Source organism: Dryas octopetala, chromosome 1 (assembly GCF_963921425.1).
Source record: "Dryas octopetala chromosome 1, drDryOcto1.1, whole genome shotgun sequence".
NCBI classification, from domain to species: Eukaryota; Viridiplantae; Streptophyta; class Magnoliopsida; order Rosales; family Rosaceae; genus Dryas; species Dryas octopetala.
The window spans coordinates 24,932,085-24,948,814 of NC_141366.1; the positions used below are offsets into that span (position 1 = coordinate 24,932,085).

The 16,730-nt window shown below is 38.1% G+C and overlaps 2 protein-coding genes across 2 annotated transcripts in view; one reads left to right on the forward strand and one right to left on the reverse strand.

Moving 5' to 3' along the window:
* The window catches only part of LOC147299377 (ARM repeat superfamily protein), a 31,138-nt gene extending 20,104 nt beyond the window's left edge, over positions 1-11,034 (reverse strand). The window contains exons 1-11 of the mRNA XM_086243501.1: positions 10,764-11,034; positions 10,376-10,543; positions 9,904-9,993; positions 5,853-5,989; positions 5,652-5,739; positions 4,910-4,992; positions 4,686-4,792; positions 2,091-2,243; positions 1,332-1,396; positions 274-361; positions 87-165 (exon numbers count right to left, since the gene is read on the reverse strand). Coding sequence (XP_086099627.1) covers positions 87-165; positions 274-361; positions 1,332-1,396; positions 2,091-2,243; positions 4,686-4,792; positions 4,910-4,992; positions 5,652-5,739; positions 5,853-5,989; positions 9,904-9,993; positions 10,376-10,543; positions 10,764-10,943 — 1,238 coding nt within the window. The 5' untranslated portion in view covers positions 10,944-11,034. The remainder of the gene's footprint in view (positions 1-86; positions 166-273; positions 362-1,331; positions 1,397-2,090; positions 2,244-4,685; positions 4,793-4,909; positions 4,993-5,651; positions 5,740-5,852; positions 5,990-9,903; positions 9,994-10,375; positions 10,544-10,763) is intronic.
* A 1,198-nt stretch (positions 11,035-12,232) lies between these two features.
* LOC147299378 (uncharacterized) lies at positions 12,233-15,887 on the forward strand. Its single transcript, XM_086230298.1, has 6 exons — positions 12,233-12,238; positions 12,682-12,843; positions 12,920-14,074; positions 14,529-14,999; positions 15,101-15,586; positions 15,711-15,887. Exons 1-6 carry the CDS (start codon positions 12,233-12,235, stop codon positions 15,885-15,887), a joined length of 2,457 nt encoding a protein of 818 aa, XP_086086424.1.
* Positions 15,888-16,730: the final 843 nt, after the last annotated feature.

Here is a 16,730-nt window from a genome sequence, read left to right on the forward strand (position 1 = left end):
AGAAGACCCATATTTACTAAGTCATAGACTCATAGTACAGAATACAAAAAATGGAACCAGAAAAAAGAAATAAGAAAGTCATGAACCTGAAAAGTTGGGGCATGCGCTGTGCAAGCAATCCAATAGCCTGATAGGCAAAAGTTTTGGAGTCCCTAACATTGGCATCTGGGTAGATTTAGTACAGTATATCAATCAGACTGAAATTCTACTGTTTCCAATTAGTTGTAAAAACAAACAGAAGTTTAAAAGGCATCCATTGCATAGGTAGCAAACCTGATTCTGAACTTGAAACAGTGTCAAGTGACTTCAGAATTCCACTCAGTATAACAGGGCCCATAAGTTTAAGTTGCTCAATCTTTGACTGCATGTATAGAAATTCAAACAAAAAACATGGAAGAAAACAAATGTCAAAGGAAATTTTTCTGACAATAAACAAAACTTTTATGAAGAGGTACAAGACAAATAGGACATTCGCCAATCAAACGAAAGAGAACAACTAACAGAAAAGCCCCACAATCAATGCAAACCACCCCCACCCCCAATTGAAATAGATCAAACTAAAGGGAATGTTCACAAAGTGCTTAATCGAAGCCCACAAGGATCCCAAAAATCAGCTCGTCCACAGGAAATCCACATACTCCCTCTTACAAGAGTGACAGTTGGGCCTAAGACGTGGAATGCCTGCTCTAATACCACATGGAAGTTAGAGCATCGAAACCAAAACCAATTGTCAATGGCTGGAAAGGCCCAAACATTAAATATTGTGAGGCAGGCTTTACAATCCGATGTGGGAAACACTCTCAACACTCCCTCTGACAGGAGGCGTGGGAGCATGTGTGGTTGTCGAATTTGACACGTGGACTGTGTGCTCTAATACCATGTAGATAGAAGTTAGAATCCAAGCCAATTGAACTTGATTGATCTTGTTCTACCATTCATATAGAATGGAAGGCAGCTGTAAGTTAGAGGTTTATATGTATAGATTGGTTAGTTTTGTTTTCTGTGGTGTAATGCCTTCATGTTTTTTTTTTTTTTTTGGACAACTTGTCCTCAGCTTTGTATACTAATTTGTGTTAATAAAATCCAGTATTTTTCCTCAAAGAAAAAATAAAAAGAATAGGCACTAACCTCCATGCTGAACATATTACATTTCTTAGCTTATTTCAATAACCATAAAGTTAACATGTGGAACCCTTATAGGGGACCCACTCATGAAAACACATCACCTTTGCATGTATTTATCAACACGAGTTCAATAGACCTCTTCAGAAAAAAGTACCAAAAAACAAAAACAAGAAATATAATCCAAAACCAAATCATGAGGTCCTTACATGTTTAAATACCCAGACAGTGAACTCCATTCCCAACTGCTTCAACCTTGATGTGGTATCACTTCCTATAAAGTTCCAAAATTCAACGTATCAAAATAAATTATCAGTATTAGCGCAGCTTATCACATACTCAACACTACTATAATATACAAATGGAAATTGCTCTTCACTTGGGGGTATAGCCGGCCCCTTTGTTGCATGTTGGCTTTGTCTTACAACCAAAGACCAACATGTCTTAGGTTCGACTGGCATGGTATTGTAACACAAAGTAGCTGAGTAACTGTTAAACTTGGAGAGGGGTATAGCCAACCAGGATAGACATCAAAGTTAGAAAACCGGAATAGTGAAGTGGTTCTAAGCTGAAAAAGACTCTCCTGGTTGCAGCAAGTTTTCACGTGTGATTTTTGGATAGTCAATCTTCCAACATTTTTAGATTCCTCTGCTAAAAGCTATCTCTACAATGACACACAAACACACACACGCACGCATACATATATACATATATATATATATATATTACTGTAATGTTTACAAGAAATATGGACAAAATTGTTCAAAAATGCATGGAGTGTTCATTAAACACTCAGAAGAACAATTTAATCTGACAAATGAATTAAACATGTGGAGCCACAATGAAACACTCATTAATACCTATGGAGTTTATTACTAATGTTTAGGGACAATGAACTCAAACAGTAGTTTTGGTCAAATATATAGGAATCAAATTGTAATTAAACCCTAAGAAGATAATCTGCATACCATATATGCAACTAAAAATGCACTGCAAAGTTGAAGGGAAACTGTTTGCAGCTGTAATAGAGCGGCAGAAAATAGACATCAGTTTTGCTTTCAAAGCAGGATTTGCCGGAGTGACTCTAGATTCAGGAGCAACACTTTGAGATCCAACAGTACCTGCATAAATTGAATATGGAATTAAAATTGAAAAAAACCTTAACTCATGTCAGCAAAATAGGGTTTTTTCAGTTTTGGTCCCTAAACTTTGACCTGTGTCTCAATTCACTACATGAGCTCTATACTCCCTAAATTAATTTTTTGAAAAGAAACATATATTTATTAACACAAAAGATAATTACAAACATGTCGATAAGGAATCCACTGCCTTAATACAACAAGTCAGTAAACAGCATATCACTCTAGTCTATTACAAAGACAATAAGACACCAAAAACAACCAGATTCACAAAAAACATAACCCAAACATTACTGCACCACAGCCATCCAATCTGGAAAAATATTTGAAACAAAATCTCTCTAAAATCAGCAGTGACCAAAGCCCACAAGGCTGACCAGAATCTGACTCAATCCCATAGCTCATCCACCCGAAACCCCCTTGTAATTCTTATGTTCCATCCAAATAGGCTTTCTTTCCCTCGCCCAAAGCCTTGAACTGAGTACACAACAGCTCAAAACACACTTTTGGAGTGACCTGGCTTGCTTTGGTCTCCCTAAACAACCTCCACCAGAGATGTAAAGAATATGGACAGTCGAGAAACACATGGTCCACACTCTCTGCCCCAACTTACATAAGATACACCAATGTGGAGAAAATCTGACATAAGACCGCCTTTTTTGAAGCTGATCACAAGTGTTGACCCTACCATGAGCCACTAACCAAACCAAAACTTTAACTTTTGTGGGAACTTTTGACTTCCAGATTTCAACAGAGATAAGAAAACAAGGTGGTTCTAATTGATTTGACAAAAACGTACTGCAAGAACTACAAGAAAACACCCCTTATCCTTCTAACTTCCAAACCCTTCAATCCATCCTTGAAGGGAACCAACTAATCCTTTCCAGTTTTTCTAAGAGAAAAACAAATTCTTCCACCTCCAAATAATTAAGATTCCTCCAGAACCCGAAATCCCAACTATGGAAATAGATTAAAATGTACAAACCTTCAAATGCACTCATCATGTTTAAAGACATCAAGAATAAGCTGACAAGTCAATGATCTAGAACTGGGAAGGATAAATAGGAACCAGGATACTCAGACGATATTTCTAACGTAAGACAAATTTAATTTAGGAACTAAATTGGGACAACTTAGAGTTCATTTACTAAAATGAGATATGGGCAAAGTCCAGGAACAAAAAGTTCTAAAAAAACAAAACCAATAAAAATAAAGTCTTGTAGAAATGGAATAAATTTCATCTTGATGTAAATAAAAATAAATACAGTCCAAAAACAGTTGAAGCAGAGGATGAATTTTACTCCAGACACAGTTGGAGCCATGATTTGAAGCAAAACCTAAAGCCCCAGAGTTCTTAATATTTGAAGCAAAACAACAAAATCCAATTACAATGAATAGGGTTCTCTCTCTTTTATAATGTCGGCCTTAATGGACCTTCAACTACCCTCTCTTAATGACTCTTATATGTTAGAAGTTTTCTAGGTATACAATATGCACCCTTTTCACCTATATATGTCATATATTTATCATAGGCATAGTATTTTATGGAGTTTATTTGTTTAATACATGCATTGAATATATTTTTCTTATAAAAACATTTTTTTTATAAGAAACATACTTTTATTAATACACACAGAAGCTAAAAGCGTTACCGTAAAGAACAAATAAACAGAACATAAACCATCAAGAATCTAAGACACTACAGCCTTCCAATCCAGCATAATATAGCAAAAGGATAGTCTCTAAACTCCGAAGAAACAGAAACTCAGAATCGGACTCTCTCTCACAAAATACAGCATTAATTATTGATTTAACATTGCTAAAGTTTCATTCAAAATTTTCATGTTTTTGTTAAGAGAAATTTTATTAATGAGAAAAAATAATACAAACAGGGGACCAGAAGTCCACCTAAACAAATCTACTGAGCTACAAACAAATATTACAACAATACAATCATCCTAACTAAACCCTCAATGTCACCATCGATAGCTGCAACCATATTTCTTGAAACCCAACCCCTATTTTCCCATTAAACCCTAATCTCAAAAATAAACCCTAAACCACTATAAAGCATACCTAGGTAAGTTCTCCAACCCCAAAAATATGCTAGGTGATGCACACTGCAGCTATAATATTAAACTTAATCATGTTAGTCTATATTTAGAAAACAGATTCTAATTTTTATATAAAAAATGGTCATGAAAGAATAAAGTGGCACCTAGAATGCTGGTGTTCTGATCAAAAGAACTACCAGCAGTACATTAGTTCACAGTTATCTCCACACAAGACCATTAAGCAAGCATTAATAGTGCAAGCAATGACAATTAATAGAACGATGACCAACAAGTTAAAACATAAATATAAAATCACAAATTACAAGAAACATATCCAATCAATTAAAATCTACAGAAGAATGATGCATACCATTAAATAACAAAAAAAGACTGTTTATGAGGTCTGAATCATCTAAATTAGCTCCAGCAGCCTTCTTCTTTAGAAGCTCCTCCCCTCTCTTAACAACAGGCTCTTGACTAGAATCAATCATTTATAAAAATACAAATCCACATATCAAATTCCCATACAAAATAAAAAGAAAAAAAAAATAATGGATAATAAGATTTAATTATAATGGGGAAATTAGTATATACCAATCTACGGTGGCGGCCAGGTATAGAGGATAAACGAGCTCAGGAGCCAGCTCCATGGCCTCAACAACATTCAAGATCCCTAACTGCTTGCAGAAGATCAAAGTGAATAATGTATTCTATTGCCCAATATATATTTATTCTTATTATAAGAGTGGTATAAAAAATACGAATACACTCAGTTGAATGAGCATGCATGGATTAATTGTTGATAAACAGATCTAACATTAGATATTCCCTTTTGTTTGGGAAGTGAGAAAAGTGAAGGAAAGAAAACAAGAAGGGGGGATGGGGAAGGGCACTTTCCTGTGTTTGGAAGTACGAGGATAGATAGTTGAGAAAAAATTGGAGGGGAACCTTTCAGTTCAGCCAACAAAAATCCTTTTGGAAATGGAAAGAACAGAAAGGTTTTGATGCATAATTAATTTTCTGCCATCATAACCATTTAATTACAAATGTAGCCAAAATATGTGAACATAAAAGAAAAGGAGAATTAAGAAAATCACAACCAAACAATAGAAGATAGAACAAAATCTATTACATTTTCTCCTCCTCAACCCGCCCATTTTTCCTACATTTTCTATCTTCCCCTTCCTCTCCAACAAAACAATAGAAGATAGAGCAAAATCTATTACATTGTCTCCTCCTCCACCCACCCAAACATACATTAGTAAAATCCATCTATAAAATCCACAGAATGGTAATTGGTAACACTACAAAACTTTCCAGCTTGTACTAAATTTACCTTTCTAGTTAGAAGTATATCACTTTTCAATGGTTGTCCCCCTGTAACACAGTTGGTTTGGGCAATCGAAAGTCCAGGTGGGCATTGTCTGCTGTGAAACATGAGTAATTTAAGTATGATATGAGGAAAGAAATGTTCTAAGACAAGAAAGAAATTTTGTGAGATTTATATAAGGATCCAGTAGTACACCAAGTTCCAGACCTTTGAGATGATTGTTGATACAAAATTGTATGAAGACAAAATTCAATAAACACCTTCCTGTCCTGAGAATCATTTATCATTCTATACTTAGCAGAAGCTTCATCATTCATTCCATTTGAGTGACATTCACCAATGACCTGAAAGCAATTGAGAATCAACAGTTACAAATATTCATGTCACAAAAGACCCAAAACTGTAAACTTAACATGAATTCACAAGTTGTTTGTAAAGTTCATTGAATAGGCAAAAGTGCAATGGGCGAGGGAAGGAGATAGTAATACTAAATTTTTTCATGCAATTGCAAATGGAAGGAGGAAGAGGAACTACATTGAAAAATTAGAAGTAGGAGAAGGAGTGATAGTGGAAGGCAGGAAGTTGATTGAGCAAGAAATTATTGGATTTTTACAAATCTGTAAAATAATTCAGAAAGGCAAACTAGTAGAATTCATGGGCTGAATTGGAGTCCAATAGAAGATCAACAGGCAAGGTGGCTTGAAGGACCTTTTGAGGAAGAGGAGATAAGAAGAGCTATCATGGACTGCTGTCAGGACAAGTCACCAGAACCAGACGGTTTTATGATGTTAGTATTTCAAAGATGTTGGGATGTGGTGAAAAAGGAGCTGCTCAAGGTGTTTGAAGAATTCTACAGAACTGGAGTGGTTAATGCTATTACAAATGAGACCTATATTTGCCTCATTCCGAAAAAGGTGGAATCTTTAAGAATTGGGGATTATAGACCAATTAGTTTGGTATCGAGTCTATACAAGATTTTAGCAAAAGTGTTGGCAGCCAGATTACGGGAGGTTTTAAGTTTTTTTTTTTTTTTTTTGAGAAGAAAGAAACTTTTTATTGATCAAAACTCAAAGCAATACACGCAATGGACAAGATGTCCATTATTAAGAAAGAAGATCAAAAACGAAAAAACATAGAATTAGGCCTCATAAAGCAGAATCCAATTATCTAAGTGCTGCCTTCCAATCTAAAATTATATCGAATAAATATACACCCCTGAAGTCACTTGTCACAGATGCCCAAAGGGATGACCAAAAAACTACTCTATCCCACAATTCTTCAACATCTTCTCCTCTATAATCTTCAAAAATTCTTCGATTCCTCTCCATCCAAATAACCCAGAAAATGGCCAGCAATCTGCAATTCCAAACAATATCATCTGCACAAAGTGCTTTTGTGAATAATAGACAGATTTTGGATGCTGTTTTGGTGGCCAATGAGTTAGTTGAGGAGGTGAGAACGAAGAAAACTGAAGGTTTGGTATTTAAAATTGACTTTGAAAAGGCCTATGATCATGTAGATTGGGATTTTTTGGACTTTGTGATGGAAAGGAAGGGCTTTGAGGCTAGATGGAGAAAGTGGATCGCGGGTTGCTTGAGGTCTGCAAATTTTTCAATAATGATAAATGGAAGACCAAGTGGAAAATTGAGGGCTTCTAGAGGTTTGAGACAGGGTGATCCTCTATCACCATTCCTGTTCACAATTGTGGTAGACGGGCTTAGTCGATTGATTGAAAAAGCAACGGAGAGACAACTGATCGATGGGTTGAAAGTGGGACGGGACAAAGTGCAAGTGTCTCATCTCCAATTTGCTGATGACACCATCTTTTTTGTCACTGGAGATGAGCAAATGTGGCACAATCTATTAGATGTTCTTGAATGTTTTTGTGTATTCTCAGGATTAAAAATTAATCGTTCAAAGTGTGCTATAGCGGGAATTAATTCAGAAGAGAGTAAAGTGCAGAGGTTAGCAGCTGATTGGGGTTGTGAGGTGGGTGCTTGGCCTATGAAGTATTTGGGTTTGCCTCTGGGGGGTAATCCGAGAGCAACAAATTTTTGGAATCCAGTAATGGAAAAGATAGAGAGAAGACTGGAAAATTGGAAGAAGGTGTTCTTATCAAGGGGAGGAAGACTTACTTTGATTCAGGCTGTTTTGGGGAGTATTCCAAATTACTATTTATCACTATTTAAAATTCCAAAGGGGGTAGCTAAAAGGGTGGAGAAACTAATGAGGAACTTCCTTTGGAAAGAAATTGGGGAAGGAAGAAAGTTTAATCTGGTTAGATGGGATATTGTCTCTCAGTCAAAGCAATTAGAGGGATTGGGAGTAGGGAACTTGGGGGCAAAAAATATGGCTTTATTGGGGAAATGGCTTTGGAGATATCCTTTGGAGAGAGAATCCTTATGGCATGAAGTGATTAAAAGTAAATATGGAACCAAGAGAGTGGTTGGGATTCACAAGAGGTAAGGAAAGGGTCAAGTCGAAGCCCTTGGAGAGATATATCAAGAGGCTATAATAATTTTACAGTGTGCTGTAAGCTGGCTATGGAGAATGGCGAAAGGGTTAGATTTTGGGAGGATGTTTGGGGAGGAAAGGAGGCTTTTAAAATTTGTTACCCAAGGTTGTATAATTTGTCAGATCATCATGGTTTATCAGTGGCAGAGATGGCAGGGGGAGTTAATTTTCAACCAAATTGGAACCTGGGTTTTCGAAGGAATTTAAACGACTTAGAAGTGGAGGAGTTGTCATCCTTACTCTTAGTGCTTGAGAAAGTTCATTTGTCGTCCACTAGAGATTCAAGAGTTTGGAAATTCGACTCTAAAGGGTTCTTCTCTTCAAAATCTTTTTTTATTTTTTTATGTGGGCATGGCGATGGTAGTCTTTTGCTACCGGCAGGCTTGATTTGGAAAGCAAAAGTTCCTCCAAAAGTCAGAGTTTTGGCTTGGTTAGTAGCTCTTGGAAAGATAAATACTTATGATATTCTACAAAAAAGAATGCCAAATGTTTGTTTATCTCCAAGCTGGTGTGTTATGTGTAAGGTTCAAGGGGAGAGTGTTGATCATATTTTCCTTTAGTGCTCTGTAGCAGCAAAGCTGTGGTCAAAGTTATTCAAAGATGCAGGGGTAATGTGGGTAATGCCAGAAGGGTGCTATTCTTTGTTGAGTGAAAAGTTCTTTGGTTTTGGTGGGGTTAAGAAGGCCAAGGTGTTTTGGAATTGCAGAATGATAGCCGTTTTTTGGGTTATTTGGATGGAGAGGAATCAAAGAATTTTTGAGGATTATAGAGGAGCAGATGTTGAAGAATTGTGGGACCGAGTAGTTTTTTGGTCCTCCCTTTGGGCATCTGTTACTAGTGATTTCAGGGGTGTATATTTATCCAATATAATTATAGACTGGAGGGCAACACTTAGATAATTGGATTCTGCTTTATGAGGCCTAACTCTATGTTTTTCTCTTTGATCTTTTCTTTTCTCTTAAATAATGGACATCTTGTCCATTGCGTGTATTACTTTGAGTTTTGATCAATAAAAAGTTTCTTTCTTCTCAAAAAAAACAGAAGATGCACGAGGTGTCTATTTTCATCGACCAAAGTATACCTTTATCCCTATAGTTTGGCCCCAATTCTCTTTTAGTCCTTATAGTTTGACCCCCCCGCCCCCTCGCCCCCACACACACATTTTTGATTGTTGACTGGCTCATGTGTTCCATCACAAAATTGACAGAATTCTGATTTGGATTAATTTGGTATGTGAGAAAACTACAAGGATATGTTTTTTGAATTTTAAACTACAGAAACTAAACTAGAATTGGGGCCAAACTTCAGGGACAAAAGCTTAATTTGGATTAACAGATTATACATATTACTTCCAGCCCAATGTTCACTATTTATCCCCCAAAAAATAAACAAAAAAAGAAAGGGTCTTTCATGAAAAGATTCTTAATACCAATCTATAACCTTAGCCAACAGAAAATCAGAATTCACTTCTCTTAAAATTGGTTGGCAAAATCACCGTGTATACTTTATGAATTCCATATATCTATGTGAGCCTCCTGTTTCTTCTAAGACTTATTATATAATCTCTCTAAAATTACATCCAGTACCTTCCACAAGTGGTAAAGAATCATGTGGAGATCCTTCCAAATAATTCCAGTCATCAACTAACTAAGTACCGACAGACAGAGCTCAAACAAAAAAATAGCAGTGCAAGGGCTCAGAAAACAATATAAGCAATTCAAAACCAGATAAAATTACCAGATACCTTAATAGCAAGTCTGAGTATAATTTCATGGTGCTGTCGAGGAAGCTTGGAAACACCTAACAGAAGCATAGCTGCCATATTTTCTTTTTCCTATAACAGAAACATGAGATATTATTCAATCATAAGCTGTCATTTGAAACCAAACTCACATTGAGAGTTTGTTTGAATGTGTTTTCGATTATTTACTGTATTTGGGAGAAATAGACAAAAGTTCTTTCCGATGTTACAGAAGCACTTTACTAGAAAAGCACCACCTATCAGGAAGCGCTTCCAAGTGAATATGCAGGAACAGGCAGAACTTGAGTTTGATGAAATTCTTCAGGTTCTTCTACCATAAGTTTTTAATGACATTTTTTATGTGTAAGAACAAAAGTGCTACTAGGAAAGCGTACTGAGCAAAGGGCGTTTGCTCTTCCCGAACAGGTAAATATTGAGAGCAATATGGAATATGGAGAGAGAGAGAGAGAGAGACCTTTATATCTGCGCGATCCACTGCCATCTCGATATAGAGAATGCAGAAATTCCTCACCATTGGAGCAGCGTTAGCTCCCGAATATATGTTCCATAACTCTGACAAGGGCAAACCAATCTCGGGTTGATGCTTCACTCGCTTGTTAACGTGACTCAATATCTCAAGAACCTGTCAACAAAACCCCAATTCAAATTCATATCCACCATTCATAGAGACTAAAGGATTCAAAACCCACTTACCATGCACACCTATACAGCTACAACTAATATATTTACATAAAAATAAAGTAAAAAGTGCAAATTAAATCCCTAAACACACTGAAACTCAATTTTGTTCGGGAGCTTCAAAAAGCCAAGACCACCCACACAAACTCAATTGTGAGACTGACCTTGTTGCGGACGGCAGAGGAGGTAGTCGAAAGGGAGGAAATGGTGAAGGGAAGCAGCTTGGAGAGTAAGGCTTGGAGTTTGGAGTCGTCGCAGAGAGCCAGCCTAGTCAGCAAGCGGTCGAGCATCTCTTCTTTTTCTTCATCGGATTTTGTCGACGACGACGATGGTGTTTCCGCCATTTCTTTCACCGCACGACACTAATCGAATCGCCCAGTAAAGTCACAGACTCAGTTGTTGGGACTCTCGCTCTTGGGTGGCTTTTATATATGAAGGGATTCTAACTCCGAGCTCTCTTAACCGCATAGAGGCTGTTGCAAGGATTTCCAAAAATTTTGGACAAAAATTAAACAAAAAACGACGTAAAATACGAAAATTTTAGAGGGCTGCTATTTGCATATCCCAAAATTTCTTTTTACACACCTCAAAATTTTAATTTGTGAAATGACAAAAAACACTTAAAATAAAATTACCCAAAACCTCATCCCTTCTATCTCTCCTTCCCTCTCTCTACCATCTCTCCCCGTCACAGCCCACCCCAGCCCTGCCCCGCCCCGCCCCTTCTCTCTCTCTCTCTCTCTCTCTCTCTCTCTCTCTCTCTCTCTCTCTCTCTCTCTCTCTCTCTCTCTCTCTCTCTCTCCGAGTAGCTGGTTCGGTGAGTACTTGCCGAACGGGTCCTTGATGTTCGGTGGGTACCTGCCGAACAACACTCACATCGTTCGGTGGATGACTGCCGAACGAGTGTGACATTTTCAGCGGACCAGTGTCGAACGGATACGCAGCTGCGCGCGGGAGGAAAGAGAGAGGAGGTGGTGCTGCGAGGGAGGAAAGAGAGAGAGGAGGGTGGTGCGGGGAGGGTGCGGGAGGGAAGGTCGGGTAAGGGGCTGGGTGGGTGGGTCGGGGCTGGGGTGGGGTGGGCTGTGACGGGGCTGGGGTGGTCGGGGCTGGGTTGGGGTGGGCTGGGGAAGAGAGAGAGGGAGGAGGAGGGGGAGGGAGAGAGGTGGTCCGGTGAGGAGGGAAGGAGTGTTTTTTTTCTGAGTTGATGGGGTGTGTTGGATAAAATGGGGATATTATGGTAATTGGGAGGGGTGTGTGTATGAGAAAATTTAAGAGAGCTGCTATTTGCACACCCCTAACAACCTAATTTGTGAAATTAGCTAATTGACACAAAGAGAAATGATTAAAAAGGACAACATTTATTATTTGAAAAAAAAAAAAAAAAAAAAACTCTCCTTACACACCCAACCCAACACTCTTACACACCCCACCCAACACTCTTAATCCTCAGCCAAAATAATCCTAAAACTCTCATTGCACACCCCCTCCTCTCATAAGCTCATCTCTTCATCTTTCCTCCATTAAACCCTAAGTTTTCTCTCTTGGTCACATATAGGCAATAATATTGTAGAAATACATATTAGTTTTCATGAATAGAGCCTTCACTCGTCCCTTATTCGCCTTCAGACGAGGTATGATCGTAATTTTTTGGGTTTTTTTTTCGTGTTTTTCATTTACTGTTCACAGTTCATTCGGCGAACCAGTACTGAACGTTTCTGAATTGTTCGACAGATGACTACCGAACACAACTAATATATTCGGCGGTTACCTGCCGAATGAAAATTACAAAAAAATTTTAAAAAATTCATTCGGTGACTGTTCGCCGAATGAACTTATGAATTTCGACAAAAATCTACCGAACATTTTACATATGTTCGGAAGACATCTGTCGAATGAAGTATTTTCTTTACGTAAAATCGATATTGTTCGGTAGTCAACTGTCGAACGAAGGTTATTGGTTCGGCAGATTACTACCGAACAGTACCATTTCGTTCGGTAACCTTCTACCGAACAGATTCATTTCGTTCAGTAACCTTTTACCGAACGTACTGTTTTAATATTATTTTCATGTTTTATGTGTAGGATGATGAACAATATGAGCAATATGGTGATGCTTCTACTCGAAACAGCAAGGTTGAGGACTACATTGGGGCCAAGGTCGAGGTCGAGGTCGAGGTCGAGGTTGAGGTCAAGGTTTTGACCGAATACTCACGTGACTATAGTAATGAATTCACAACAAACAAGGTATGAATTTGTTATTTGGGAAATATATGTTGCAAATGTAGTTGAAATGTGAATAATGTAAATTACATATGTGTAGATATTTCATTCGAGGGATGCATTGGTTAGCTGGGCACGTGCACAAGGAAGGACGAACAACATAGTCATTGTCATTATGAGGTCTAATACAGCAAGGGTGGGGAAGAAGAAAGCTAGAGTGTTCCTTGGTTGCGAACGAAGTGGTCGCCATAGGCCATCCAAGTATAATGCTGATAGTTGTATAGTAAAACGTCCTAAGGATGGTAGGGACTCTACTACAAAAAGATGTGGATGCCCCTTCTCATTAAAGGATGTGCAAACTGGTAATGAGGATGAATGGATGCTAAGTGTGGTATGTGGAGTGCATAACCATAGAGTTTTAGTTACTGGTGAAGGACATTCATTTGTGGGGAGATTATCTGAAACAGAGAGTTTTTTATTGGTGGATATGTCTAAAAGTTTAGTGAAACCGAAGCAGATTTTGACCATATTGAAGGAAAGGGATTATTCGAATACAACAACAATCAAAACAATATACAATGTCAGACAACGCAATAAGGTGAAAGAGAAGGCTGGAAAAACTGAAATGCAGTGTTTGCTAAGTAAGTTATCTGAACACAAATACTTTGAGTGGCATAGATGTTCTGGTGGTGATGATATTGTGACTGATTTGTTTTGGAGCCACCCTGATTGTGTTGATCTTTTACGTGCATTTCCACATGTATTGATCATGGATTGCACGTATAAGACTAATAGGTACCGTCTGCCACTCTTTGAGATTGTTGGGGTCACATCCACAAACATGACTTTCTCAGTTACATTTGCTTACATTAGTTATGAGAAGGAAGACAATTACATTTGGGCTTTAACTAGATTGAGGTCGTTACTCAGCGATGATTGTCTTCCTGCTGTGATTGTCACAGACCGAGATCTAGCACTCATGAATGCAATCTCTGCAATTTTTCCTACTGCTAGACATTTATTGTGTAGGTGGCACATTAGCAAAAATGTGATGGCAAATTGCAAGAAAAAGTTTGGAACCAAGGATGATTGGGATAAGTTTTATAGTTCATGGTATTCCTTGGTAAATTCAACGTCAAAAGATGTGTATTTAAGAGACTTACAGCAGATTGAATCTAAGTTCGGTTGGGTTCCTGGAGTTATTGACTATTTGAAAGACACTTGGTTGATACCTTTCAAGGAAAAGTTTGTGGCTGTATAGACAGACACATGTATGCATTTTGGTAATACAACTTCCAATAGGTAAACACTTTCACATATTTGGCATTACTGGTTAATTATTATATTGTGTTGCATATAAACTAATTTGACTCTATTAATAAGGCGAAAAGTGCACACGCGAAGCTAAAAAGGGAACTTGGCTCTAGCCAGCTTCCCTTTGATACCTCTTGGGCACATATACACTCATTGTTAGTATTGCAGTATACACACATTAAGGCATCATTTGAGAAGAGTCGAACGTTTGTCCAAGTCAAAATGAGACAGCCGGAATTGAAAGATTTGATTGGTTATGTATCTATGGCGGCATTGACTATAATTGCTTGTGAGATTGGCCGGTAATTTGGATACTAACTTAACTATAATTACTACCTTGAACACTTCATTAATGTGATACTTACTGACTAATATAATTCTTTTCTTTTTGTAAGGCCGATTCGAATCCAACCGGAACATTACCGTGTGATTGCACTATTCGCCATACACACTGTTTGCCATGTGCACATGAGATTTTGTCGTATATGCGACGTAAGATGCATATTCCACTTGATTCAGTGCATCCCCGTTGGAGAAAGTTGGATATGCTTCACGAACTACAAGTGATAGTGTCAAATCCACCGGTTCAGTCAACACTTGATAGACTAGCAATATGGATGGAAGGACAGAATGAGGACACTAAGAGGATGATAAGTTTGAAAATAGAAGAGCTTATGAATCCAGAGATAACGGTGCTAAAAGAACCGCGTGCGAAGGTAAAGACTAAAGGGCGCCCTAGTAAAGCCGAAAATTATATCCGCCGTTTGCCATCTGCCTTCGAGTATGCACTTTCGGGTCAAGGTAGTCATTCACCATCACCTACAATATGTACAGTTGGCACCAATTCGCCAAAGAAGATGCCAAAGGCAAGAGTATCCAAATTGAAAGTATATAATTCATTCGGATGATCTTACTTTATTTTACTAATACTCATTGCATAATCGAATTTATTTATATTTTTCTACAGGCATATAAGACATCACTCACGCCATCTGTTCCGACCCACCGGTATACACAGCAATTCAAAGCTAGCATTAGGCCATTCATTACCGGTGCCACTGATGTAAAATCTGACGGTCATTGTGGGTATAGAGTCGTAGCTTTGGCATTGGGGTTGGGTGAAGATGCGTGGCGGAAAGTGCGCATAGATTTATTCCACTCGTTACGGTCATTGTCCATCCTATATGAGTCCATATTTGGTCGATCTCGAGTTGCTGAGCTAAAGCATTCGATTGAGTATTTTGAAGAACCTCTTATTGCACCAAAGGATTATTGGATGGACATGCCGGAGATGAGATATGTTATCGCGACATGCTATGGTGTAGTGGTGACCCATGTATCTAGGTCGTTATGCTTAACATGTCTACCATTTAGCGTACACCCAGATATACTAGAGAGATCCGAGATTCGTGAGATTGGTATCGGTTTTGTTAATGACGATCATTTCGTACAGGTACACATTGAACTATATGGTTTGTTTTATTAGATATTTAAATTATCTTTATAGGTACACTTAGGTACACTTAGTGGATATTTATTGGATATTTATTGAACTCATGTGTAATACTATTTTATAGGTGCACTTAGTACCGGATCACCCCATGCCACCTATTCCTACTGTGTGGACCTTGTATGCCACCGAAAGCGAAAAAATGTGGTATACTAGATACCAACATCGCCTTGAGCAATTCAAAGAACTTGTGTGCCATAGTGATCCATCCACACAAGAACCTGTGTCTCTTGATAGTGATTGATTATGTTTTGGACTTGATGCATTTATATTGAGTTATGATGAGATTATTGTATTATTTAAATATATATAAGTATGTGGATTTAAATATATATAAGTATGTGGACTTGATTCATTTTTGTATATTTGGATATTTTTTTTGCATGTGATATAGAAGTGAACCAATCGAGATACCCTCTCACAGTATCCGATGGTCGCCTCACCGGTATACTGCGCGCCTCCTCAGACAACACGTGATTCCCCCATGCCTCCCACATACCAGCTAAATAATTGTACATGGGTCTGTACGAGTGCGCATTCGAACTTCGAACCCTCTGAAAAACCGCACGTGGTGCAGGGGGATCATCTGTACCCTCCCAAACTGCCTAAGTACTCTCTCGGGACAATAAGGCTCAACAACATCAAAACACCTTATCATCCCTGTGAAGAATGCTATAGCTGGCAATGGGTGTGCTTGTCTTTGGGATTTGTATGGTTCCCAAATGACCTGAAAAAAAAATAATAACATTATATAGTTGAAAACATTAACATAATAATATAATCTTAAATTTATAAAAAAGAATTGTAAATTACAAATATACTTCGTCAGCCGACAAAACATCAAGTCGTTGCCGTATTCTTTGCACTGCTTCAAGATCATTGCCACCATCCCGCCTTGGAGTCCAGCGGAGCGCACGAGGTGAATTCTTGGAATAATTCATATCGTACGATGGACCGAAAATGGTGTGTATGTGCTCGTACACCCAAGCCTCTATCAATGTCATATATCCGCCGATTTGCTTGACACCAGCTCGAGAGGCAAATCCAAACTGCCTAAACAACCATACTAGGCATCCAGCGCCCCATG

Coding starts and splice junctions, on each gene's coding strand:
- LOC147299378 (XM_086230298.1), top strand. Junction 12,844..12,919: donor ATGAATTCACAACAAACAAG/GTATGAATTTGT, acceptor ACATATGTGTAG/ATATTTCATTCGAGGGATGC. Junction 14,075..14,528: donor TCAAGGAAAAGTTTGTGGCT/GTATAGACAGAC, acceptor TCTTTTTGTAAG/GCCGATTCGAATCCAACCGG.